This window comes from Panthera tigris, chromosome A1 (genome assembly GCF_018350195.1).
Source record: "Panthera tigris isolate Pti1 chromosome A1, P.tigris_Pti1_mat1.1, whole genome shotgun sequence".
NCBI classification, from domain to species: Eukaryota; Metazoa; Chordata; class Mammalia; order Carnivora; family Felidae; genus Panthera; species Panthera tigris.
In genome coordinates, this window is record NC_056660.1 from 220542576 (window position 1) to 220568285 (window position 25710).

At 36.9% G+C, this 25710-nt stretch overlaps 1 protein-coding gene across 1 annotated transcript in view; it reads left to right on the plus strand.

Annotated features, from left to right (window-relative positions):
• The first annotated feature begins 1032 nt into the window (after window positions 1-1032).
• Window positions 1033-25710, plus strand: part of CDH12 (cadherin 12) — a 291099-nt gene continuing 266421 nt past the window's right edge. Inside the window, exons 1-2 of the mRNA XM_007075935.3 lie at window positions 1033-1268; window positions 24209-24626. Of these exons, the coding sequence (XP_007075997.1) occupies window positions 24396-24626 (231 nt within the window). The 5' untranslated portion in view covers window positions 1033-1268; window positions 24209-24395. The remainder of the gene's footprint in view (window positions 1269-24208; window positions 24627-25710) is intronic.

Genomic DNA, 25710 nt, shown 5'->3' on the forward strand with positions numbered 1-25710 from the left:
CCAATGGCTTAATCAATAATGCCTATGTAATGAAACGTTCATAAAATCCCCAAAGAAGAGGGCACTGAGAGCTTTCATGTTGGTTAACATGTGCGGATGAGGAAAGGAAGGTTTGCGTAGAGAGGGCACGGAAACTCTGAGCACCTTTCCACATACCTTGCCCTCTTCACCTCTTTCATCTGGCTCTTCCTGAATTATATCCTTTTGTAATAAACTGGTGATCTAGTAAGCAAGATGTTTCTTTGAGTTTGATGAGCTGCTCTTACAAGTTAAACAGACCCAAGAAGGAGGTCGTTGGAAATTTTGATCTAACAGCCAGTAGGTCAGAAGTACATGTGGTAACCTGGGCTAGTGACTGGTGTCCAAAGTGGGAGTGGAGGGTGGAAAATCTTGTAGGACTGAACCCTTAAGCTGTGGGATCTCATGCTATCTCTGGGTAGATAGTGCCTGGATTGAGTTGAATTGTGGGACAGTCCGCTAATGTCCAAGAGTTCCTTGGTTATGTGTGGATGAATCCTGTCCCTCACCACCACCCCCCACGTGCTTTGAAACTAGTCTCAGAGCCATATCACCCAGCCATTTAAGAAAATAACAGGAATAGGATTTGAACATTTTGAGGTTCTCAGATCATATGCTATGGTTCGGTAGACATAGTTCAACTCTCTGTGACTGTGATGAATCCATGGTTGTATACCTTTGATAATCTGAGAAATCTCTTTTAACATCTTTTCTTTTTTAAGTTTATTTATTTATTTTGAGAGAGACAGAAACAGCGGGCATGTGGGAGGTTAGAGAGAGAGAGGGAAAGAGAGAATCCCAAGCAGGCTCCAAGCTGCCAACCGTGGAGCCTGATGGAAGGCTCGGACCTACAAACCATGGGATCATGACCTGAGCTAAAACCAAGAGTCAGACACTTAACTGACTGAGCCACCCACGTGCCCATCTTTTAACATCTTGAATAAAGAAAATATACTTGTTTGTGATGTCAGCACAGACTCAAACATTAGGGTTCCGTATGTCCATTCTTTTTTCTCTTGCTTACTGTTAAGAACTGTGTGAGATTTTAACCTGCTTTCAGGCTAAAAAGTCAGCCTGCCACAGTGCCATGGATGCAGGGACTAGGCATGAGACTCATGAGTCAGAGACAGTTGACTGTGTTACTCACAGTGACAGCAGTAGCCATTGTATCAGGTTTTTCTTGTGCCATTTCCTGAACCTTGAATCTCGTGAGGTGATGTGGAAAAGACCAAGTGACACCTGCACAGGCCGTGAGTTGAATTAGAAAACTGAATGCTTTATGATGGGCCATTAAGCATATTTGACTTTTGTTCTGGAGGGAGATATTATCTCTCTATCCCAAGACTATAAGTAGATACGACCATTGCGACAGGAAAATACCGCATGTTTACCTTCCATCCTTTATTTTTGTTAATGTTTATTTGTTTATTTTTGAGAGAGAGAGAGAGAGAGCATGAGCAGGGGAGGGGCAGAGACAGAGAGACAGAATCCCAAGCAGGCTCCGCACTGTCAGTACAGAGCCAGATGCGGGGCTCAAACTCATGAACTGTGAGATCATGACATGAGCTGAAATCAAGAGTTGGAGGCTTGATCCACTGAGCCCCCCCAGTCACCCTTATCTTCCATTATTTAAAAGATGATCCAGAAAGGCAACCAGTGCCTCATTTGCACGATGTGCAGAAACACAAGAGAGGCACGAAGAATTGTCTTCCTTAAAAATATCATAAACAGTAATATGAAGTATGATAATCACCGCTTTCCAGAGCACGGAGTATTTTTACACACACGTTAATGATGCTTCTTTTTATCAAGGATTTGTCTCAAAATATCCTGTTAATTGCTTGGTAAAATTTATAAACCTTGTTCAAACTTTACATTTCACAATCTAAAAATAATTCTCTCAAGTCAGCGATGTGTTTATACTTTTTAAATTAATATAGTACTAATATATAAAACTTTAATTTTCTTTAGGGAATCACTGAAAAAAAAACATTATCAGTGCTCCAAAGCCCTTTGAAATTCATTATGAGCCTAATATTGCATAAAGAGAAGCCTTTTCCAACCTGTTCACCATTTGTCGCCTGTGTTATCACTCAGGATGACATTTCTTGGACAATGAAATCTCTCCATCTCTAAGTGTTGGAGTTGCCCACATGATGAGTCTCTAGTTACTTTGTTCTCTCCGTCAGACCCTGGGTGTACAAAACTGAGTTAACCATGTGCTTCAGGTCCTGATTCACTAACATCCTTACTTGATGTGGTACCTACCATTCTTCATATGATTTCCTGTCACCCCTCTTCCATGCCTCCACGTGTGTAGAAAAAGTTATTCAAGAGAATGCGATGTGTGTCCTTACCAGTCCCCTTCCCGTACTTTGCCTTAGATACTGTCATAGAAACATTGGTGTCATTTTGATTGTTCTTGATTCTTACATTGTAGAAATTATTTTTGTTATTTTTTTTTCCCATTTCATGTTTTCCACTCAACATTACGGTTGTGAGATTGAGCTATGATGCTGCGTGTGAATCTAGTTCATTACTTCTGATTTCTTTATAGTATCTTGTACCTGTAACACATTTTATATCTCTGCTGCTGTGGTGATGAAGAGCGATGTGCCTACCTCCATTTATGAACAACATAGTGATAAAAATCTTCCTGTTTATATCCTTATGGACCTATGGGAAAAACAAGTCATAGTTTATATACATTCACTAATTAAGACCAGCGTCCTTTACGTCACCAACTGCTCCCTTTGTTCCATATCTTCTTCTTGCTAATGATTATGAATTTCTGGTGAATTATTATTATATATTAAGTTTTTTTAGTATAATTTTCCTTCATTTTACTGAGGTAACTTTTTCAAGTTTGTTTATTTATTTATTTATTTATTTATTTAGAGACAGAGACAGAGAGAGAGAGACAGAGAGAGAGAGTACACAAATGAGGAAGGGGCAAAGAGAGAGGGAGGGAGTGAATCCCAAGCAGGCTCTGCATTCAGCACAGAGCCTGACACGAGGGTTGGTCTCACAACTGTGAGATCTCAACCTGAGCCGAAATCAAGAGTCTGATGCTTAACCGACTGAACACCCAGGCGCCCTTTACTGAGGTTATGAATCTTTCCATTTTGATACCATATAGAATTGAGGCTCTTTACTTTGAAAATAGCCCAGTACCTATCAATATACTCAAATTTTTAAGCCTGTAAAGTAGATCTGTTTCAAAACGAGTAGAAATGTGGTGTTGCAGCATGTCCTAGAGGCTAGTTTTAACACACTTAATGCACTTAAACTTGGCTCATTGCAGGTTGGGACTCCGTCCGATGGGCAGCTGAGAGAAAAGGAAAACACCAGGACCACACACGACGACGTGCAGGGCAAATAAACAAGAGAAACTCTCATGATTTCCTCTCCTACCATCTGAGTTTTGCCAAAAGTCTTGCCTATGAGACTTTAGCTCTCTCATTTCAGTATTTTTTTTTCTGTTAGAGCATATAGAGGTTCAAAAGTGATGCCTCTTGCACCATCCAGAGTTGGTGCCACTGTGCAGTGTGCCTGAAGCAGTAGGACAGCAAGAGATCTATAGATGCACAAAGTTATCTACCAGGTACAGAGTATTTTTTAGTGCAAACTGTAGAGGAATTCTTTTCTGGAACACAAAGAACTCAGATTTTTGGTTAACTCAGGCCAGTGGTGGTGTGGAGCCCCTAGGATAGGCAGGCTGAACCCCACTGTGTCTTAATTTCCTCATTTGTTAACTATGGATACTTAAAAAAGAAAAAGTATGATATTTGTAAGCATTAAATGACTAATCGCATAATGTTTTTAGAAGAGTGTCCAGAATATTGTCAAATGCAATAAACATTAACTCTTAGTATATTACAACATTATTACCTGTGTTAGTTATTAAAAGATATTAGGACAATTGGAATTCCAAAATGTAGCTAATTACTTACCCGATTCTATATGTTAAATTGGATTCCAAGAGAGTCGAAGATTTGCATAAGAAGGAAATGAGAGTACCAGCTAGATGAAACATCAGAAAACAGACACCACACCCGGAATTCTTAATGGGAACAAAACAAATTCAACCACGAAATGTGAAGTTTCTGCTGTTATAATAATCCATAAACATTAAAACACACATTACAACCTAGAAATAGTCATCTGACCAACATTATGTAGTACCTGAAAAGCCTGGCATTCAGCTCTGCCAGCTCAGAGAGCCTGGAGCCTGCTTCCGATTCTGTGTCTCCCTCTCTCTCTGCCCCTCTCCCACTCGTTCTCTCGCTCTCTCTCTTTCTCTCCCTCTCTCTCTCAAAAATAAGTAAGCATTAAAAACTTTATATATTTTTTTCATCTATGATTAGCTTAAAGGTCAAAATTCTAGAAATAAGGATTTTAGAGGATAAGGAGCTATTGGTTCTCATATACTTTGGGCGGGAGTATAAATCAAAGTATTTACTTTGGAGGACAATTTGGCAATAAAGCTAATGTTTGAAATACACACATTTGTGGACCTATCAGGACAGATGTTGCTTGCAAGGACCTTCAGGGTATACTCTCCTTCTAGGGCAGCGCTGATAAAAATAAAGCTAACTTTAACTTCATTTTTTCCCTCTGTCCATCTCTCTCTCCTTCCTCATTTAAACAGACTCCAAATTAAACAATATCCCTTTCCTAATAAATACCTTACAAAGACTGGGTAACCTACAAAAATGAACATTCTCCAAACTTATATCCAGAACCATTTATGATACTCATTTCTTATGATCTAACTCAAACATCCACAAAGAAACTGGCAGTCGTTGTTAGGCAGCCAAACTTTTAAAAAGTATTTTTTAATACATGTACAAAGATAACAAATAAATGCCTACTTTGTATGCTATACCTGGTATAAGGTGGTGCTGTATCTGTTTACTTGCAGGTTTCTAGTATTGATTGATTAGCTTCTCGATCTATAAAGCTGTAGGTTTACCATTAAATTTTCTCATAATATTCCATTGTGAGTTCACCTAGAGTGAGACTGTTTCTTTGTTTCATTTCAATGCATGCTACCCCTACAAATGCATTATTGATTTTTCTTCCAAACCATAATGATGCAAAGTGCAGCAGCTTGACAAATTTACGTTTATTACCAAATACCTGGCTTGATAAGCAGGTGGGACTTCCTTTACTTACATAGTACCATTGTTTCCTATACTTTTATGTTGCATTGATAAACATTCAGTTTGAAATGGTATATGAAATTAATGGAAACTATAACCTTCCAATTAAATAAGAAATGGAAATGCCTTTCTTTTTTACTGCTGTGTCTACATAACCTTCAATTCAGAATCAGTGATTTTGAAAGCCTAGAATTGCCCAGATTTTTGAGCTGGAAAGCCATCTAGCTTCTGGATTTTATTAATTGTTTAATAAGCAATAAACTCTGAACTGCATAAGAAGCGATAAGGACTCTGCTGGCAGCAGAGAGGGAATCCAATGCAATTTATGAAATTAAAGAAAAGCTCAGCACCTGTCCAAGTCAATATTCATCTACGTGTTCACACCAGCAAATCGAGGGCAGTTCGTTTATCATTTGAGAGAATCTGTGCTGAGAGCAGCTGCCTAACTGCTAAGATCCCCCTGCCCTCATCATTCGGTTAGCAGAAAGAATGGAAACTACCTGCATCACACCCTAGAGTTCAGTGGTAACGTATTTTTCACCTATTTTAAGAGCATGACAAGTCCTAAGAGAGAAAGAGACAGGATGAAAGAAGAAAAAGAATAATAGAGAGAGAGAGAGAAAAAAAAAGATAGAAATGTTGTTAGATCTGCTGCCTTGAGACCGGATGCATCAAGATCCAAGCTCAGAAGCTGTCACGGAATTATGGCTACTGTTTGTCTTTCTCTGTCACCCATCTGCTGTCTCTAAGTGCAGAAAGTGAGAGCAGGCATCTGCTGAAATACCGTATTCATTAATCATGAGAGCGGGGAGCATGCAGAAGTCACACTAGGGACATTACTTCAGAGCCTCTAATGATGTAGGTCAGTGCGGATTAGTGTCTATTCCTCATGCTGGGATGTGGTGTGTTTTCTACTGTATGTTGAAGGGTATCTATCCTTTCAAAGCAATCAAGGGACATTATCTGAAAGTTCATATCTCAATTAGAAAGAATACATGTTGGTTAGCGATGGACGAAGCTTTCTGGGCATCACAATGTCTTACTTAATACGTCTCTCTGTTCCATTTTTTTTTCCCACATATCTCATGTATTTGAAAGAGAATTAAGCACAGGATGGTTTTATGGATGCGGAAGGTCTGGCATTCATACCCACTTATCAGGAATACATTCCTGCTGTACTTCTTAAAAGGTTCTGTTTAAAAGATCTTCAGATTTTAGAGGTCAGCCAGCAAGCCATGGCCAAATCTTGCTCACTGCCTGATTTTGTAAACATAATCCTATTGAAACACAGCCACACCCATTTGGTTCCATATTGTTGATAACTTCTCTTAGGCCACAGTGGCAGTTGGGTACTTATGACAGAATTTAAGGCCCACAAAGCCAAAAATCTTTCTTATCAGATGCTTTACAGAAAATATTTGCTAATCCCTGGATTATAACATTAGTATAAATCTGTCTGATACACAGATCTCAGTTGCCTCATCTACATTTTATATAATTCCATCATTTGTATGGAATTTTTTGGAAATAATATTTTACTGCTTCCTTAGATTTATGAGATTTAAAAAAAAAAAAAACAAACAAAACTGAACAACTGTTCTCCCCCCCCCCAGGCTCCACCTTTTGACCATTTCTCTTTTATTCTATTTACTTTTATTTTTTCTGTTTCCTTTGGTATTTTTTAAAGTTTATTTATTTATTTTTGAGAGAGAGGACGAGTAGGGGAGAGGGGCCAAAGATAGAGGGAGAGAGAGAGAGAATCCCCAACAGGCCCCATACCGCCAGCACGGAGCCCGATATGTGGCTTGAACCAACAAAACTGTGAGATCAAGACCTGAGCCTAAACCAAGAGTTGGACACTTAACTGAGTGAGCCATCCAGATGCCCCTCCATTTGTATATAATAATCTTTATAAAAGTGGAAAATCCTACTAGGCATATTTGAAGTTGAGATAGGTCTGACTGTTGTCCACAGGAACACTGGAAGCAATTACACCTTACATGTTCTAGGAAAATGAAATAGTCCGTGTGGCATTATACGTTTTCTAAAAAGGTCTTGATTAAGAAATTAAAAAAGTTTGGAAGTCTGCAAATAAAAAAATAATAATAAAAACAGTCATGTTCTACAATCTTGCAAGTCAATTATAAATTTCTTAGAATAATACATAAACATACAACACATACACACAGAGTACATGATCAGTGTTTTAAATATGGGAATTAAAATATTCAAGTAATTACATCAGCATCATTTGTATTATCTCCCTAGGGAAGGGACCATATGGATAGAAAATTGTCAGTTTTGTTCAGTGATAGACTGCAAGTGTTTAAAATTGTGCCTAGATAAATATAAATGGCTGCTGAATAAATATTTGTATGCTGAAGAAATAGCAAAAATCTGGGGGCCAATATAGGTCATTTAAATTTCCTTTTGATACAGTATTTACAAATTTTCATCAAAAGGACATATCTGACTGTCATAATACAAGTTAGTAATTTGAATAAATAATGCAATGATATAGTTTGGAAATGATACTCTAGTAAAATATTACAGCAGAAGAGATCAAGATCATTTCAGGGGTGCCTGGGTGGCTCACTTGGTCACCCTCTTACCTCGGCTTAGGTCATGATCTCATGGTCATGGGTTTGAGCCCCACATTGGACTCTCTACTATTAGCACCAAGCCCACTTAGGATCCTCTGTCCCCCCTCTGTCTGCACCTCCCCTGCTCCCTCGCTCTCTTTCTCTCAAAAAATAAATAAAACATTTAAAAAATTAAAAAAAAAACATAAATTTCACATGGTACAGCTGATACCTTGATAAATAACATGCATTCCTTAACTGTTTGAATAATTGAGTAACAAATAAAATATATTTCAATGAGTAAAATGATAGAGTCGTGACCAAAAGAAGAAAAAACATTCATGTTCCCTGTGCTACAAGAAAGTCAGGAGAGCCATGACATACAGGGATATTTTAATCAATCAACAGTGTAATATAGTAATTTGTAATTTAAATACATATTTTTTAAAGGTAGTGTGGGTTCTCTAAATTAAAAGTTATCATAATAATGTGGCATACACTAGATAAAGCAGCCATAGCAATGCTTGTAAGACTTTATAGAGAGTTCCAGAATTTTTTTTGGAGATTTACAATTGAAACTTCGCAATGAGAAACATCAAGAGTTAAATAGATAATTCTAAGGAAAAATAGTATCTTTTTAGCCTTGTGTGATCTCAGTATCGCCTGTCTGGTGTTAGAATTTGAGAATGTTTGCTGCTTACTGTTTCTCTTCTGTAATAGCTCTCCTTGCTTTCCTCCCCGGTCCCCATATTTTTCTCCTTGAAAACTACAATCCAATCCCTATTTATGGTTCTGAATGTATGCCTTATTATGTCTAAGCTGCAAGAAAAATGTGTTATTTAAGGTTTAAAAATCATAAAATCATTTAAGAAAATGGTTAGTCATGTTACTCATAGCTCTTTACCCAAGAAAAGTGAGAGCATGTATCCATACAGACTTGGATGCATAAGTTCTTAGCAGCTTTATTTGTAATAGTCAAAAACTGGCAACAACTGAAATGTCCATCAACAATTAAATGGGTAAACAAGTTGTGGCATATCCATACAGTGTAGTAGTGTAAAATAAATTCTACTCAGACGTAACAAGGAAAAAATGAATAATAAATACAAGTATTTTTTGAGAGCAACATTTTTTTGGGGGGAAGCTGTTGATTTAGTGTTGGATCTTTATTATTTTCAAGAGTTAATGAGGAGCGCCTGGGTGGCTCAGTTGGTTGAGCATCTGACTTCAGCTCAGGTCATTATCTCAGGGTTCCTGGGTTTGAGCCTTCCATCGGGCTCTGCACTGACAGCCTGGAGTCTGCTTCAGATTCTCTCTCTCTCTCTCTCTCTCTCTCTCTCTCTCTCTCTCTCTGTCAAAAATAAATGAATAAACAAACAAACAAACAAACATTTCAGAAAAAAAAAATTCTGAATCGTGAATGCCTCCTAGCATTGAACCTGTGGCTCAGGACTGGAAAGGTGATATCCTGGACCCCAGTGTATAAGTGTCTGTAGATCACAGAGGCAATTTGTTCTAGTTATCTTTGCCTTGTGCCCCTTTCTTTGTACAATATGACACAAAGTTTGGGGTTGTTAATCAGAGACAGGGAAGTGGACTACGAGGTCTCTGGGATCATGGACAGGTCAGTTTTTTTTTTTTTTTTATGACAAATCCAGATGTCTGAAAGGTTGCCACCCTGCTCCCCATTGCTATGGCCTCAGAAATGCAAATGATGGTGCTATCCTTCCAGGCCATTGCCAGAGTAAAGGAAAGAAAAGAAGAAAGGATTTCATAAATAGTCAAGGTAGTTTTGTCTTGATCCATCCTCTTGGGAGGAAGCAGGGCATCTTGATGTCGGTTACTCCTCTTCCTCTCCTTCAGTTTGGTCCAGAGGTCTCCAGCATCTGCACAGAACTAGATATCAGGCAGAACCTTCTTCCGCTGTGAGATACATACTCAAGGCCTGAGGTTTTGGCTGTCATCTGGGTAGTGAAGAGGATCTGGTGTAGTCCCTTCCCAGGAGACTCAAAGGCAATCTTTGTTCTTAGTGATTCCCACATCTGAAGGGTGGGAGAAAGTTGAAAATGTCAGTTTGGAGATTTGCAGCCAGGTATTTGAGGAAACTAGAACAGTTCAGGATCCAGTCCAGTTTACAGGCATATAACAAAACCTCTAAGACAATTAACAAGATTATAATCTAAAGTAGCCAAAGGTGCAAATAATTTTCTCTTTACAGTTACCCCCCATTGTTTACCAAAGATAATCAGAGTAAAACTAATTTGTTTGTATTAAACTCAGCCTGACTATTTCCATAACTGTAGCAAGAATAGCGATTAACCATACAAGTTCTTTTTAAGACTGCTTTGTTGGAACTTTTCATAAGGAGTCCCAGATTGAACTCTCAAAAGTCTCGGAGGCCAGAAAGCCAAACCAAGGACTGGCCATTAGATTTACCTGTAATATCCTTTCAGTCAAAGTTTTAGTAATATACTCAATCTTTTCAATTGTGTCCTGTTATAAGAAGAACAGATTCTTATTGAACTTAGGCAGATAGCTAACTATATTGCCATGAAAAGAATACTCAAGAGTTGCTAAATTCTGAAAGGATCAAGTAGGGAGAAACAGTAAATGGTTTCACCTTTGTTTACAAAGGTATACTTTACTAACTTGCAGTTAAGTCATAGCATAAGTATAGCATCTCCTTAAATCTGCAAGAACAAAGTATCAAGGAACTAGCAGTGTTTCAAAGAGTCATAAGTAATCATGATGATTGTCTTAGTTAATCAACCCCATCTAATTTAATATTTGTTCTGCTTGAATCCAGTTTTTCCACTAGTTTTGGAAAATCTTACCCAGTTCAGTTTTATAATCTTAACGTTTTCAGAAGTTTGTACTTGTCAAAAGTCCATGAGCTTTCTTGAAGTGAAACATTCTTGCAGGAATATTTTTGTAGAAGCATCAGAGTAAAACAGTATCTCGATGAGTAACAAAAGATTTACAAATGACCATGATTTTTTTTTTTAACGTTTATTTATTTTTGAGACAGAGAGAGACAGACATGAACGGGGGAGGGGCAGAGAGAGAGGGAGATACAGAATCGGAAGCAGGCTCCAGGCTCTGAGCCATCAGCCCAGAGCCTGACGTGGGGCTCGAACTCACGGACCGCGAGATCGTGACCTGAGCCGAAGTCGGACGCTTAACCGACTGAGCCACCCAGGCGCCCCCAAATGACCATGATTAAAGACCTGATGAGAGTTCACTATAATGCAGTTGATAAGGAAATTTGGTTATTTCTGTGAAATACAACATTTTAAGATAGTACCTAGAATGACATTATATCAGGATATATCATAATTTTAAGAATTTCATATAATTTTTGGAGTGCTGATATTAATATATACCTATTTAAATATAAGGTAAACAAGGTTTGGCATACTTCTCATTTGCCAATGATTTACATGTAACTTAATGTATCAAATACACCTAATTCACTTAATCTCTTTTTTATAAAAATAATTTTTAATTTTTTTTTGAATTTTTTAGTTCAAATATAATAAACCAATAGACTTCTAGTAGTTTCACATGTGCAATATAATGTTTCAACAATTCTATACATTTCTCAGTGCTCATGAAAATAAGTATACTCAATTTCTCTTATCTATTTCACCCATCCCCCTCCTCACTGCCTCTCTGGCAACCACCAGTTTGTTCTCTGTATTTGAGAGTCTATTTTTTGGTTTGTCTCTTTTTTTTCTTTGTTCATTGCTTTGTTTCTTAAATTCCATATACGGATGAAATCCTATGTTATTTTTCTTTCTCTGACTTATCTCACTTAGCATTATGCACTCTAGGTCCATCCATTTTGTTGTACATGGCAAGATTTCCTATTTTTTATGGCTGAATAATATTCCATTATACATCCCATCTGCTTTATCCATTCATCTGTCATTGGACACTTGGGTTGCTTCCATATCTTGGCTATTGTAAATAACATTGCAATAAAGAAAGGAGTACTCATATCCAAATTCATTTTTGTTTTTGTTTTCATTTTCTTGGGGTAAATACCCATTCCATTAGTGGAATTACTCGATCAGATATAATTCCATTTTTAATTTTTTGAGGAACCTTCATACTATTTTCCACAGTGGCTGCGCTAATTTGCATTCCTACCAACAGTGCACAAAGGTTCCTTTTTCTCCACATCCTCACCAGCACTTATATTTTGTCTTTTCAATTTTAGCTCTTCTGACAGGTGTAAACTGATATCTCATTGTGTTTTTAATTTGCATTTCCCTGAAAATTAGTGATGTTGAGCATCTTTTCATGTGTCTTAGCTATCTGTATGTCTTCCTTGGAAAAATGTCTATTCAGGTTCTCCAACCATTTGAATAGGATTATTTGTTTCCTTGGTGTTGAGCTGTATAAGTGTTTCACATATTTTGGATATTAGCCCCGTATCAGACGTATCATTTGCAAACATCTTCTGCCATTCAGTAGGTTGCCTTTTTTTGTTTTGCTGATGGTTTCCTTTGCTGTGCAAAAGCTTTTTATTTTGGTGTATTTTCAATATTTACTTTTGTTCCTCTTGCCTGTGGAGACATCAAGAAAAATGTTTCTATGTCCTATGTCAGAGAAAATACTGCCTATGTTTTCCTCTAGGAATATTATTGTTTCAAGTTCTCACATTTATGTTCATGTTGAGTTTATTTTTGTATATGGTGTAAGAAAGGGGTCCCATTTCATTCTCTTGCATGTAGCTGTCCAGTTTTTCCAACACCTTTGTTTCAGAGACTGTCTTTTCCACATTGTATGTTCCTGCCTTTTTTCTCTCGGTTAGTTGACCCTGTAATCCTGGGTTTATTTCTGGGCTCTCTGTTCTGTTCTACTGATCTATGTGTCTATCTTTGCACCAGTATCATATTGTTTCGATCAATATGCTTTGTAATTGTCTTGAAATTGGGATTGTGATATCTCTAGCTTTGCTCTTCTTTTTCAAGACTGCTTTGGTCATTTGGGCTCTGTTGTAGCTACATACAAATTTTAAGATTGGTCTGTTCTGGTTCTGTGAAATTTTTGTCAGTATCTTGATAAGGATTGCATTAATCTGTAGATTGCTTTCGGTAGTGTGGAATTTTTAACAATATTGGTTCTTCTCATCTATGAGCATGGAGTATCTTTCCATTTGTTTGTGCCATCTTCAATTTCTTTCATCAGTGTTTCATAGCTTTTGGAGTACAGGTCTTTCGCCAACTTGGTTAGGTTTATTTCTAAGTATTTTATTATTCTTGGTAAAATTATAAATGGGATTGTTTTCTTAATTCTGTTTCATATCAAAATTTCCAGCTGTTCCAGGGACCTATTGAATGTCTCTTATCTCAAAGTTAGTTTTAAGTCAAAAAGACATTATTTAGAATGTGAAGTTTAGGAAGTTTGTCAAAAATACAAAAAAAAGTTTGAACATTTAACTAAATAAGATCATGGATTATTATCAAATAATACTTAATTATCTATTTAACCAAAGTGACAATGAAAAGATTTTAAGACAATATAGGAGGTTACATAGTTGTTAGCAAAAATTAGCTTGTAATACTGAGAAATTTCAATTTTATTAAGTAATCAAAGAGGTGATTAAGACAATATAAAGCATAGGATATTATTTTGATAAAATATGAAATTCTTGTGAAATTCTTGTTTTCTAGACAGATTACTTTAAAGGTGAAGAAAACCCTTCATAATCTCTTATTACAAAGAACAGAACAGTAATTCAAGAAAACTTTGTCATGTTAACAGAGAACACCAAAGTTTAATTTTGTACCAGCTTACTTTTGATATTAAAGCTCATTCACTTAATTAAAATTATTCCAATTTTAGACAGCCCAGATCACACACATAGATTCCTTCCCAAAGATTTATTTTCCACAAGCCTTCTAAGACGTTTTCCTCATTAAAGCACACATTTTATTTTGCTTACATGTGGAGATATTTCCCTTATTATTTCTAGTAGCTTTAATCGCATACATTAATTAGAATTCTTAACCCTTAGAAACCTTACTTCCTAGGAAAACTAAGAAGTAAACAATTGTGAACTGTTTGTTATAACACCTTTCTTTAGATTGGCAAATTCAAGAACATATATATTTAATAATTTCTAGAAGCATATTTCTTCCTCAATTTTCCAGTGTAACACTAACACCTCCAGATATCTTATAGATAAACCTATGTTCAGTAATAAATATTTCGGTATTTTATCTTATTTGCAAATGATGTAAGTATTTAATAACTACCCATCATCTAATTTAACTTAACAAAACTCTAAGGAGTTAAGTCACCAAAAAGATTTGGGAAAATTATTTGATTAGACACAAATATTGCTGAAAGTTCATTATACACTGATTATCTTATGTCTATTAACTTTTTCTTAATAATTATATTTAAATTAGTCATGAAAATTTCACAAGAGCTAACCATCTTTAAATTATTGTTTTTGCTGACAAACTGTAAGAGGTAACATGAATCCATTTGACCATTAGTTAGTGGAGGTAGAATAAAAGTATTATACTTAATGCTGATAGCGCTAAAGACATGCTAGTTTTACTTAAACTGACAACTTAAACTAGCTTTCGTACTGAATAGGTTTCTAGATCATGGGAACCCAAAATTCATTTGGATTAAGTTCCTGTCATATTTCTGAGTCTTAATTTTATAGAAGCACTTAATTTTTTTTAAGCTAATTAAATCAAGCTCTTTTGCCAATTAATTTTGACAGCATCATTCAGAGGTAGAAAATACCATGTATCTACAACATAAATACATATACAGACACATGAACATACAGACACAAAAAGAGACCATATAGCTTCCATTTTAAAATTGCTGCCATAAATTAGGTACAATAATACAAAATTTATTAGGTATTAAAAGAAGTTGGACCTATTCAAATAACCTCTCTCCTTTCCTGCTCCTTCAGGTAAGAATTATCTACCAGAAGTTTGCATGTCAAAGAGATGGTCTGCATAAGAGTTCTGGAGAAGTCCCTTCTCCAGAAGGGAGATATGGGCATAACAATTACTTCTCAAAGGCAGAGGGGAAAAAAATGAAAACTCTTCCTGGAAAGACTTTTGTTCCCCCATAGCAAGAAATTTTGCAATTCTTACAAGTTTTTTGAAATAAACAGGATGTTTTGGTGTTGGTAAAAAAAGATTAGTGGACTTTGAATTGTTTGTGGAGCTACATCTCTGATCTTGTATAGACTAGATTTGTAAAACAAGGACAGCTATTTTTAATTCCTCAAAAGTTGAGTTGCCACCTACATGATATCAAGGGCTAACACACCCATCCCTCTAGGTTGGAACGTTTTCCCTCTGGGTGCATTGAGCTTAGGAGAGAGGCCTAAAAATTTCCTATCAGAGTTTGAATATTCCCCTCCAATTGATCAAACTTCTGATCATAAAGTTATTTTTTTTTCCCAAATATCTTGTCAGCTTTCCACTGGGACAAATAATAAATATTTCTGGCAGTACTGAAAAACCCCATTAATTTTAGTTTCCCCTTGGTTGTTTAGGAGAATAATATAGCAGTTTATCAGAAAATCTCTCAGAATTCTATCAGCTTTGAGAGTGCCCCATGTAGGTGGGAGTCCTCATTCTGAAGTAGATATGGGGGCATTCAAAAGGATGTTGAAGAATTTGCATAGGGTCTTTGAGGACAATGTCTTTTCCAGTGGCCCAGTTGATTATAACTGAGACTTCAATCCTTGAGGCCACATTTTGATGATGGACCCCTAGAAGCATGCAGTGTGGGAGCTGAGGTGTTTCAGATTCCTTTTATGCCTTTAATATTTCATTAGTTTTTTGCAATGCATCTTTCATTGAGGTTATTTTGGAATCTTAAAGCCCTTAGGAAACTTTTACATGACAATTAAAATAGGTAGCTCATTCTATTTGTTTAATGTGAGAACCCTTACTTTCAAGTTCACTTTAAATTTTTTTTAATGTTTATTCATTTTTTGAGAGAGAGAGAGAGAGATAAGAGCATTAGTGGGGGAGGGGCAGAGAGGGCCAAAATCAGATGCTTAACAAACTGAGCCACCCAGGTGCCCCTCAAGTTCATTTTTTAAAGAGAAGGTCTTGTCTAATTGGAATGTGCCCCATAATAGCCACTGTAATTATAGGCGGTCTTTGTTAAAACTTTGCCTTTTTTTTTTTATTTTTCATTTTTAAATATCTTCAGCTTCCATGGGCCACAGTTCCTTAAAACAAAATGAGCTAGTACACTCAACTCTTTGGGTATAAAGGGTTGCATTTCTTTTAGTTAGGCCTTTGGATTCCTCAGAGCCAAACTAATACCTGAGAGGGATATGCCACAGGTTTGGGAATTGTGGGGTGTTTTACAGTACCTCAGAATTGCATGTAAATTTCCTTGAGGTTGGTGGTCAACCTAGTGTCAATCTGACCCATTTTCTGACCAAATTACCTCCTCACAGGAATCTTTTTGAAGTAGCTAGCACTAATAGCTTTTAAATGCTTGACTTATGCCCACTATTTTTTGCAGCTTTCTTGCTTCTGAGTTCCCCATTAGCAGTAGCCATTACTAGACCCAGTCCAGTTCAAACTGGTCCCTAGTCCAACCGTGGACCTAGTTTGGTTTTTAAATTGGGCTCTGTCCAATACTGGCCGGGAACTACCAAACAATTCCTGTAGAACTTTGGACTGGTGAAAAGGATTGAACCAGCAGTTATCAACAAAGGGGAACTGTGGACTAATTTCAAACAAAAGAAGAAGCATAGTTGTCACCAACAGTTACCAAAGTGGAATCTGGGCAAGGATTCCAGACTAAACCACCAACAGTTCCCAACATGGAATCTGTGGACAGAAGCAAGGGCTGGGATATTCCACTCAAAATCCTGGGAATCATAATTTGAAATACTGTTAGTTTTCAGTGTGGAATCTGGGGACTGGGGAGAGCACTTAACTAGCAGACTCCAAAATGGGGATTTCAATACTGATTCCAAATAAATAGGAAGCTGCAGCTACCACCACCAGTTCCCAGTGTGGAATCTGGGAATCTGGGGATGAAACCAAGGGCTGGGTTTCTGATCAAATGGGGAACTGATTGGAAAGTCAATGAGGTCAAGAGCTCAACACAAAGAGGGTAGAGTTCAGAACAGAGAAGAGCTTTCCCATGGTTTTTAGAAAGTGTTAGTAGGATACCTACCTGAGTTTCTAATGTCCTCAGAAGTTCACTTCATATCCTGTGCCTGCCAACATATCTGTTAAAAGACAAAATTCAGCTGAGTACATTTAAGTATCCAGTTGGCTTACTCAACCATTCATGTGTAGGGCAATCCTATCTAACAAGTTGAAATGAGTTCTATCAAATGGAACGATTTTATAGGCAGAAATGGGACAGGACAAGGTTATTGGTAAAAGAAATGAAAGGATTATTTTAGGCGAGGTTACCTTCCATTAGGAAAAAGCAGGGGCAGGGGGCGGTTATGGGACAGATTACCTCACCCATGCTGGCCAGGAAATTTAAGCAAGTTTGATTTAAATTTCCACTTCTGAGAGAGGTTGAAACTGCAGTTTAGTCTTGGTTGGCTGTCGTGGAGGGAAGTTTTTTCTTTTCTTTTCTCGTTTTCTTTCCTTTTTCCTTTACTTTCTCTTTTCTTTTCTTTTCTTTTCTTTTCTTTTCTTTTCTTTTCTTTCCTTTTCTTTTCTCTTTTCTTTTTTCCCCTCTATTTCTTTTCTTCTCTTTCTTTTCTTGTCTTTCTTTTCTTTTCTTTTTTTTTTTTTTTTAACAGTGTAGCATCTGTACAAGTCAGAGCAAGGATAAATGAACTCCACAAATTAAGCTCATAGAGAGTAATTATCACCTTGAGACATCTTTGTTACATTCCCAAAAAGCAATGGAAATTGGTTTGCTGTCTCTACTTCCCAGTGTCAAATTCATGAATGACAAGAGTTGGGATTAAGGTTTGCTGCATCAGAGAAGGTAAATTTCCTTTTGGTGTGGGTTTAGTAACCTAGAGCCTGCTTCAGATTTTATGTCTCCTTCTCTCTCTGACCCTCCCCTGCTCGAGCTCTGTTTCTCTCTCTCTCTCTCTTTCTCTCTCTCTCTCAAAAATAAACATTAAAAAATCAAACAAAAAAATAAAACCTTCAGAAAATTTTTCTAGAGTCAAATTCTTGAACTATCAGATTTGCTTAGAATCTTTAAATAATTATGGATGATAATGAAATTTATACAATATGAAACAAAATTTTAAATATAAAGTTAAATAAACCACATTTAAAAAGTTATGTTTTTGAGGTAAAGAGTTACATGAGGACAAGTATGAGTTTATTGTTGATATTTTTATAATTTCCAGATTACATAAATTATTTTCTTTTTCTTTGTATATGGAAAACAAGACCTTCCTCTGTATTATTTGAAATTAAAAGACCATTTATATAGAAGATGGGATGGGGGGCAGTAAAGTTTCTTCCCTTCTTCTTTTCTTTCTTTCTTTCTTTCTTTCTTTCTTTCTTTCTTTCTTTCTTTCAACTTTAAGATGTGTCCTTGTAAAATTACAGGCCACAGACACAGTCACCACTAAAGATTTCCAAGATTCAGGTAGCCTTAGAGTGATACTCATAATAAAGAATCATTTGTAATAACTAACATATCTGTCAGCCTAATAAAATATCTTCCAACATAGACCCTTTCAGTATAATTTGCAGGAAGTAGACCTTTTATCTGGAGTTATTCTTCAAGGCACACACAGCCGAGATTATGTAAATAACTGTGGAAACCACAGCCTTTGGATATCTCTCAGCTTTGGAGACTCACATAATGGGTATTTCACATACAAGTATCCCCTCCTTTGATATATGATCATTTAAAAAAAGCTCTCTTTTGCTCAAAGGAATGTTTGACTCCAGAGACCCATTGTCAGGTCTGAAAAGTCTTCAGAAAGCCACTTTGGCTCTACAAAAGTTTAGGAATAATGGCGAAATATAAATTTTTAAACACTACGCCCGAAATCCAGTATATGGAATAGCACACACTTCTGGTGATGTCCTTTGTAACAAATACATCTTCTTTAAAGGTTCACATGTTTCCATAGGGTGCTGACACCTCAGAATAAGTCTGCTATTCTCGCTCTGATAACAACACCACTGGTGCCGGGGCAAGTGGTCCCAGTTTGATGGCTCAGGATAGTTTTTCCTTGTGATTTAGGCTTTGTTTCATGCCTGGGGGGAGTTGTTTCTCTTTCACTTAAGAACCAGAGTCCTTCAATCTCCTTACATTACTTTCCTTGTGATACAGCACTTTAAAAGCTCCCTGGCTGACAACTGTGGCCGGAGGCTGGGATCTGCTGGGAGCAGCATCATGCACTGAAAATAATATCAGTTCATCTGTTCACCAAGGGACCACAGTATATAGAGTCCTGGAACAGCTTTTAGGACTACACTGCAACAGCATGAGTTAGGAGATGCACAGGGACACACGTTCTAATTTAGTGAGGAGTTTAAAAAACGCTTGATTTCATCGTGTATATAGGCCACAGACATGAGAACGTTGTTGATTGTGTCCTCACATTTCCAATGCTGCTCGGCAGATCGTTACTTAGCGTAAAACTATGCAGTGAACAGATCTGTTTTGTTCCAAAACCCGTCTTTTTATTCACCTATTTTATTAAGATTTGACTAAGTATACCAAGGCTGGAAGCAACCCCCAAATTCAGAGTTGTCAAGTCGGTCTAACAGGCCGCCCTCTCCTCTGGCTGAACCCGGCACGCATCCCCACATCAAACTGTCTGCAAAGAAGCCTGCACAGCTGGAATCCACCTTACCTGCATCTCTGTAGGACACTGCTTCGGGTCATCTGGCCTGTCTAACACTTTACTGGGTGGATTTGCTGGGCTGTGGTGTGGTTTCTTAATTCTCAGGCACCATCCAATTCTGTCAGCACACTGGCCCTGTCAATTTTTGCAATTCTCCACCAACCCCCGTCTCTGCCGAGAATTATGTGTCTCTTTTCACATCCCGGTCGGTGAATGCAGGGAGTCCCCAGTCTCCTGACTGAAAGGGAACTAAGTTGACCTGATAGCTTCAATTCACTAACTTTACAAAAGATCTAAAGGAGTCTAAGGAAACTTAAGCTGCCCTAATATTATTGAAATAGTTACTTAGCTTTGGAAAAGAGATGTATTTGGAAGTCAAGTCTTTAGGCTCATATTCCTTGTCTTGTTAGGATTTGAAACCCTCATGGTTTTCATGTATTTATGCATTCACTAATATAGGGGCGGCATAGAAGAGCATCCAAGAGGATGAACTCTGAAGTCAAATTGCTCAGATTCAAACCTGCCTGCTACGTATTCATTTGTGGACCAGGACCGTGTCATTTTTCTGTTACTCCATTTCCTTTGTGAAAGGAGCGTTAATAGTAGCACCTTCTTCACAAAGGTGCAAATGCACATGCATCTGTAATATAAATTATTACTACTGTTATTAATAAAAACTAAAGGGTTTGAAGTCAGGAGAGGGGGTAGAAGGCAAGGCTGGTGCAGAGGTAGTTCATGCAAGTCCTCTTAAGCTCATGTGTGTGGTATTAAAAATCCTAACTTCAAGATGTACTCTCTTCGTGACTTTCAAATGTATAACATTCTGTTGTTAACTATCGTCTCCATGCTGTACATTACGTCTTCAATTCGCACTGAGACAGCTTTAAGTTGTTAATTACAGATGTTTCTACTACACTATGATATGTGAGTTTCTACAAAGCTTTGCGTTCCGTAGAATTTATATTAAAACAGCAGGATTCATGGGCAAAAAAGAAAAAAATAATAAGATTTTGTGCAAATCCCTAAAACTTTTGAAGTTACCCCTCGCAATCATCATCCTAAGGGAAATATGAGCATCAAGGGACTGCTAATAAGTAAATATCCCTTTAAATATAAAATTGTATCTTAAGGAGAAAGAAAAAAAAAGTTTGAGGTACATAAAAGTGGACGAATAAAACATGTGTCCGAACAGAGCCAGAGGAAAGACCATGTGAACATGAGAAAAATGGGGATATGAGTCCACACTGTTCTCTCCCATAGTGCCAGTTAACTTCAGCCTTACTACAATATTTTGTGTTTGTGTTTGGCTATTATTTTTTTGTGAGCTAAATTTTTAATGGGTTGAGGAATTAGCTTATGAAACACCGTAATTTTCATGTTATAATCAAATTCTTCTCTACTTAACTAATCATTTATAAGCCGATCTCCTCGGGTTACAGACACACATTTTAGTGTCACAGAAGGGGAATGATGTAAACAGATGAGAAGTTCTAAAAGATTACTTTGTCGAGGATCAACACTCAGACTTTGGATACTTCAACTCCAAAGGAGAAAGGGTAGCTGGAACCAGACTGGTTGCTGTGATGACGAATATACCCAGGTGCCCAACGTCAAAAATCCCTGATATAAAAAACAAAACAAAAGAAAACAAAGAACCCACGTGCTTAAAGAAATAACCCTAGGTGTCACTGCTGTCTAACTCTGAGTTTTGATATCGTAGATCCCCTAAAACGTGGAGGAGAAAAATTGCATGGAACAGAAAAATAAAAATGCAGCCTAATTACATATATTAGACTAGGTTTGGGAAGTCAGAGTTCCTGCCACTCATCTTTTCTATTCATGTTTATCGCCCCCGCTGCCCTGTGTACGTGTGGGCTAGGATTGACCTGAGTGTGGGGAGACACATGGAAGAAAGGGAAAGACTAAGAAATTAGAACACTTTGGATGTTGATGTTAGTTAGCAATGTCAACTTGAGTACAGATGAAGAAAGTATGTGCACTGTGCCTGCTCAGACTTATTGAAAACCGTTGCAAATATTTTCTGACCTCTTCAGCATATTGTCAACATAGACATAAACAGTTCATGCTCGGTATTTGGTTTTGAATATTGTGAACGAATTACTGAAGTGGCAACCGTAGTTTGTGATTTAAATTCTTGCTGTCCAATAAAAAAATAATGCAAACCACATATATAATTTTAACTTTCTAGTAAACACATTAAAAAAGGAAAAAGAAATAGGCGAGGTTAATTTTAATAGTTTTTTTTTTAACCAAACATATCCAAAATGTTATCATGTCAACAAGTAATAAACATAGAAATTGAAATATTCTACATTCTTCCTTATTTGTATTAATTCTCTGAAATTTGCTACCTAAATTAAAAATCTCAAATTGCCACATTTCAGCTAAATAGCCACGTATGGCTACTGGTTACCGTATTGGACAATGCGCATCTAAGTTGACTTTTTATGAACATGATTTTGCCAGAATAAAAAGCTACAATTAAACATATACCTACTTATGTCTTTGTCAGTATCTAACAGTCTCACCCCTTCAAACAAAAGAAAAATTACCATATCTTGTTTTATTTCTTTTTGGGGAGAGTATTCTTATAGAATGCTTTCAAATTAAAATTTTTGGATGTCTCCCATCTCGTATGTTATTTCAAGCATGGTTCCCACATTAAATGTTTAAATTTGAATATCTGTGAGGATTGCATTATCATGTTGGTTATGTTGTAGATAACTGAATAAGCATGGAGCTGAATTGCAGCTGACAAGTTGCCATGTTTTAGAGACGTTTAATTAAACATATATTGATTTTGATTTTAGTTCTCTTGTTTTGGAAGCATTCTATATAATTTCTAGCCTCCAACATTTTTGGCTCTTGAAAAGCTTCCAATTTTAGTCTGTAGGCAGTGAGCGTGCAGTGCCAAGTGTATAAAACCGTGCTGGCTTGGGGCGCCTGGGTGGCGCAGTCGGTTAAGCGTCCGACTTCAGCCAGGTCACGATCTCGCGGTCCGTGAGTTCGAGCCCCGCGTCAGGCTCTGGGCTGATGGCTCGGAGCCTGGAGCCTGTTTCCGATTCTGTGTCTCCCTCTCTCTCTGCCCCTCCCCCGTTCATGCTCTGTCTCTCTCTGTCCCAAAAATAAATAAAAAACGTTGAAAAAAAAAAAAAATTTAAAACCGTGCTGGCTTGAACTGCATTTTCCCCATCCCTGCTCCCAGGGTGTATAGGGTTGTTCTTGTCCATTTCATTCTCAGTGCAATTGTCATGTAAAGCTGGCTTTTGCTGCTGTAAGTTCTGCCATCAGGATATTCTGTCTGTTGTGTTTTTGTTTTTGTTTTAGTTTGTTTGTTTGTTTTTTCCTCCCCCGGGCATTAGTAAATTTGCTCTCATTTATTTTTCTTTACATTTATTTTCTGCTTCTGATTTAAGAAAGACAAGGATTGTGTATGTTTTCTCACCGACTGTACCATAAAAGATTTTGTAGACACTCGATAAACCTTAAATAAGTGAATGAAAAAAAAAAAAAAAAAAAAAAAGAGTTGCTTGTTGTAAGGAAGAGGTCAAAACTCCCTTTACCTAAATTCAGAAGAGAGGTTATCTGTGTGGTGGGGATCCAAGTTTACTCCAAGTGCACACCTTATACAAAATAATTCCCACATATCCAGGCTAGAGAAGCAATTCTTTAAAGCTAAAGCTTATACAGGCTTATAAAACCATCTGACATTATCATTCAGTGATATCATTGAATTACATTTAGTAATTTATCTTGTTCTTTCCTGGAAGGTCTGATTCTTCCTATTCTCCAACTTTAGGGATTTTCTTTCGCTTTTTAATTTTTTTGTTCCTAAGTGTATGGTTCTCGATCTTGGCATATTTTGCTTCTTGGAGATATTTGGTAATGCCTGGAGAAAATGTTGGTTGTCACGATTGGGAGTAAGTGGGGAGGAAGCTCCTGTCATTTACTGAGCAGAGAAAAGAAATGTGGCTAAAAGTCAAATGCACATAATAGCTCCCCAGTAACAACTATCCCACCCCAAATATCAGAGGGTGGCTTTGTGAAGCCCTACTTTAACCTAGTTCACATTAAAAATAGTGATCTGTGTTTTAGCCTTAAAATGATTATCGAATTTTAGAAATTGCTTCTGTTAATGGTACACCCTTTGCTTCATTACAACTAAAGCTTTTGAAGACTGCAGACAACTTAGTTTATCCAAATTTGCAAGTTGAATAGCAGTGTCCATTTAGCAGTGTAATTATTTTACAGTCTATCCTCTCTGCTTTTGTTTTCTTTTTTTTCTTTTTTCTTTGTTAAGTTCATTTATTTATTTTCAAGAGAAACAGAGACAGCTTGAGTGGGGAAAGGGCAGAGAGAGAGAGAGAGAGAGAGAGAGAGAGAGAGGGAATCCTAAGTAAACTCCTTGCCGTCAGCACAGAGCCCAATGCAGGGCTCGAACTCACGAAACTGTGAGATCATGACCTGAGCCGAAACCAAGAGTAGGACGTTTAACCCACTGAGCCACCCAGGTGCACTTCTGTTTCTTTAAGTGTTGGCAGACATAATGAGAGTTTTGATGATTATCATCATGTAATTCTGTCAATTTAATGTATCTTTGTTAATCTGTTTTATAGGTCCCTTTAGATGGAATGTGATACGGCAGAAACCTTTTCATCCAAAGGATTGATGCCTGCATTATCATTTCCGCAATAAGACAGAAAAGTTAAGTGGTGGAGGCCACAGACACCTCAAACCTGGATTCCACAATTCCACGTTAAGTGCTGGAGTTTTTATTACTCTGCTGCAGGAAAGCCTTTGCCAATGCTCACAAGGAACTGCTTATCCCTGCTTCTCTGGGTCCTGTTTGATGGAGGTCTCCTAACACCACTTCAGCCACAGCCACAACAGACTTTAGCCACAGAACCAACAGAAAATGTTCTCCACCTGCCAGGGAGGCGATCACATTTCCAGCGAGTTAAACGTGGCTGGGTATGGAATCAATTTTTTGTGCTGGAGGAATACATGGGCTCCGAGCCTCAGTATGTGGGAAAGGTAATGGCGTGTTTCTTTTGACAACCACTTAATTGCAAGGGGGAGTATGCATTGTGTATTGTGTATGGATGTTTTGCACAGGAGCTGAACAAACCAGTGACTAGAACACTGGAATTGAAATCCGAGAGACCTGGTTTCTCTTCCTGACCCAGTGGCCCGGGTAAGCTTTGGAATATCATTTAATTGCTCTTTATCGCAATTCTCCCTGGTTATTTTACTGAAGTGAATATATATATATATATACATATATTATATATATATGTATATATATAATATATGTTATATATTTATTTATTATTATTTATTTATTATTTATTATTTATTATTATATATATTTTTTCTTATTTTTAAACTTTTGTTTTTAAGTTCTGTTCCTATTTTTTATTTATTTTTTTTTTTATTTTAACACTCTTTACTAAAGACATACAGTTAAAATATTAAACCTCATTAAAAGCGTTGTCACAGCACATTATTGCTCACGGACATTCTGGAATTGCTTACCAAGAAGAGACACAGAAAACAATAACCAGCCTGGATATTCTAACCTGCTATTGATATCCTTGAATGGCCAGGATGTCAAACTACTTGGAACATGGTTTTGAAGTATTTTACACGGCTTGCTCATACTTTAGAAATAATTTATTTATTATATGTTTTGCAAGCTATTTATGAAGCTATTTGTGGCCAAAGTAATACATTTTGGAACCCAAATACATACGCCTCAATCTTCAACACAGCATGCCATTTTTCAATCTGATTGTAAGTTCATAGAAATCTATTTTATTTTTTCACAAAATAGATAATGGCACCTTTTTGTTTCAGCACAATTATGCTTTACTGCTGTTTCCCTTACCTAACATTTTTGACCCATGTCTACAGTAGATAGAACTTACCAATGCTACCACAAAAACTAGTGTTTCCAGAAAAATATTTTGTTTTATTTATATTTCGTTAATTAACTGTTTTTAAATGTTCTAAAGGATTTTACCATGGTTTTCATAAAAACACATATGCTTAAAAAGAGTTTAAAATAAATCCGAAGACAGAAATAGAAAACGATGGTAAGAGGAGTACTAGGAAGCTG